We start from the raw sequence: 3,202 nt of genomic DNA on the forward strand, positions 1-3,202 counted from the left end.
CGGTTAAGCGGCCATTTGGGGATCGGCTGTTGCATTTTCGATGGATGGCATGGCCTGTGCGACACGCAGGTGCCTCCTTAGCACTTCTGAAAGACTTGGGCCGCTATGCTAACTATTTTCAAGTAGTGTTAAAAGTTTGTTCCTAAGGTAATATGACTTTAACGGGCAAAATAATCATTAAATAATTAAGGAACAGAAAAAATCTTGCTATTTAATTAAGCGAGGGACAAAAATGCTAAATAGCGCATTGGCGACGGATATGTAATGAAGCGATAGCAACCTTTCCGTTGGTGAGTCGAGAGTTGGCTCCTGAAGCTGAAATAGGGTCTTTGTGGGTATTCTTTTCATCCTCCCTATGACATGGCACTCTAGTCAAGTCAATTTGTCGTCGGGCCATTGATTCTCCCACGGATTTTTGATACACCTTACATCCCACAACAAATTCAGAGAGGACTTCATTGATTACAGCGGTAAGGAGACTCATTCATGTTTGATACTCTCGACACAGAATATTATTTGGTTGATTCGTATTTCATTAAATGGCTATAGTTTTAGACGGATGTTCCTGCAAACATCAAATGGCATTTAAATTGTGTTAAAAAGAGAAGTTTGGATTCACTTTTGCGTCATGTCTTGGACAAATTGCACGCATTATCTTCTCAACTTGTAAATTTTGTCCCCTTTTGACTAAATCATTGATAAAATTGAAGTAAAGCCCTCTTCTGTGCTTTTGAAAATCAAGTCCTTTTAAGTTAAGTCAAAAAAGTGGAGCAATACAATTAGACGTGTCTGACTGATTAATGGGCCTTAATTAGATAAGTTGAAGAAAATTGTTTGCTCAAGTTACTCTCCAAAAAAATGTTTTATCCTTGCCACCAAGTTTATCTCAAACTCTGCCTCAGGTATATCTGTCTTCTTTTCAGTCTTGTATGTAGAATCAACTAACTGATGTGTCAAATTGTCAACAAAGAAATATGAAAACAGGAAGCTGTGGTATCGATTACCGCAGCAAATGGTACCGAGGGAAATAGCTGCCATCGCGGATGATTCCGAGCAAAAAAATAAAAGAAGATAGGAAATAAGATAAGAGACTTTTGATAGGCTCAAATAGCGCTCTGTATGGTTTTTTGCCTATCTGATTTTTACCGTAAAAGTATGTACTCCTACCATCCATATGACTAGACGGTGGTTCAGGCTTACCGTTTGAGGTAATGTAATTTTTCTCATTTGACCTCAGTCGGTAAGCATTATTTAACACTTTGTATGAATTAGATTTCCGAGGAAATAAGTAACTGTTGAAATTTCTAGTAGGTAGCATATGCGAATGTTTGAACCTCCCTTTCTGTAAAAACGAAATCCGAATTGCAGGACCAGATAAATATCATTCAATAGGGGAATTTCTTAATAAGGCATGCTGGGTAATCATGAAGAGGTGTGCAACTATGGTGTCGGTAATGAAAGACGAAACTATGAAATTAAATAATGAACTGATTTAGGCTTTAAATAATCTGACATTTGAGATGTAAAATCAAGAGAAAGAAGAAAGGCTTAGGTCGGTTAGTGTGAATTGTTGTCTTTGATCTTTTGTCATTATGCTATAGCGTTAGAGTCTGCAATCAGAAGCGGTATGAGCGAAGCGCAATGCTGCCGAGATGGAAAACAGAACCACGGTGATTGAACAGCTTGCATAGCTAAATGTACAATTAGAACAAATTTAAGGCTATTCTCCAACTTCCGCACTGTCTATCATAGCACACTGGGTGCCTTAAAGTACCACCTTCAAATCAGAAAAGAAGGTAGTAAGCTTAACTTCAGGACAAAGAAGAGAAATGACGCTTAACGGTCAGTAGGATATCTCGCCAACTCTGTCAAGTTGAGCTTTGTATCCACCTTAAGACTTCATTGTGGAGATTTGCAGACGCTAGGCTGCTCCAGACCACTAATGTGCCTCGTGCATTTCGCTTTTCCACCTCTTCGTAGTCACCAACCAGTCTAGTTATCCACACGGCATCTATTTTGCCACTAGAAACCTACAAGAGGTGGTGTTTGTTTGCATGGCCTTTGTAGTAGATACAAATCTGTGGGTGCGTCAGTTGTCAATTGCTTTCCTGCAATGCATGAGACTGGAATAAATCCCATACAGTAAGTAACTTTGATAAGTCTTTTGGCATATGTCTCAGCTGAATCATTCATCGTTCCTTTTGTAGTGTTTATCTTTGAGGTTTACCTGATTAAATCAGGATTCTTATTCATTTTAACAGCTTCTACCTATTACAGCCATTACAGATGCACAAAAGAACAGGCAGGCTAGTAAGGGCAATGGCACAAGCGAAATGACATACCATCGAAATGCAACCTAAAGCCGACGAAAGTAAAGGTTCAGAGCAATTAAATGCAGATTTATAGCATACTTCTTGAAGCAAATTATCGCGATATTTCTTGCAAATGGTACCCACGCATAATTTAAGTCGTCATAAAACTAGCTTATACTTTGTTTTAAGAAATATTCGCTAATTTATGTGCAGATGTATTTTTTTGTAACAATTATTTTGTGTGATTTGACTTGAATGCTCTGCCTTAACTAAGTGTATTCTAATTAAAAATCCACTGAGCATGTAAACTTTTGCAGGGGTAGGCAAAATTAGCGGAACTATTCAGCCTCGGGGCTACTATGTTTTCAAAGAAGGGGTAATGGATCTTGATTAGCAACGTGGAGGTACAATTATTTCTGGTGCTTCCGATCACATTACAGAAGTTGCAAGAATTTAAAATAAGTATGCGAGGAAAGGTTAAATAAGTTTGTAACATAAGTTTGCCATATTTTGTTTGACTTAAAATAATGTAAATGCTGACTTCTTTGTGAAGAATATTTGTTGAATTGGCACTCAAACCAGTTCTAATTAACGATAGTCTAGAAATAAGTTTCGCTTTCCGCATCAGACAATTACATTTCTACCATATCTTTTATCCATAAGCTTTTTGATTAAAAAGGATTTCGTTGAATTGTGGTGCCGCGCCTCTAGTCATTCTGACGCTCAAGGCGGTTGAAAGACAACTAGCATGGCTTAAGAAACAATGTGTTTGCCCCACAGTTTGAACTTCATCTTTTAGGCCAGTGCTCTTACGACAAAAGATCGAAATTTGAGATGTTAGGCACATCTCTAACCTCCCTTTTCCCTACCTCTTATTTCCAACGGGGACG

At 38.2% G+C, this 3,202-nt stretch overlaps 1 protein-coding gene across 1 annotated transcript; it reads left to right on the forward strand. All coding sequences in view use genetic code 11, as the record gives it.

Moving 5' to 3' along the window:
• Positions 1-1,411: 1,411 nt before the first annotated feature.
• Positions 1,412-1,678, forward strand: EGR_07873 (hypothetical protein; the record flags this gene model as incomplete). The annotated part of the gene is made up of 2 exons (XM_024497122.1): positions 1,412-1,451; positions 1,602-1,678. 2 exons carry the CDS (start codon positions 1,412-1,414, stop codon positions 1,676-1,678), a joined length of 117 nt encoding a protein of 38 aa, XP_024348459.1.
• Between the last annotated feature and the right edge of the window lie 1,524 nt (positions 1,679-3,202).

This window comes from Echinococcus granulosus (genome assembly GCF_000524195.1).
Source record: "Echinococcus granulosus chromosome Unknown EG_S00089, whole genome shotgun sequence".
NCBI lineage: Eukaryota > Metazoa > Platyhelminthes > Cestoda > Cyclophyllidea > Taeniidae > Echinococcus > Echinococcus granulosus.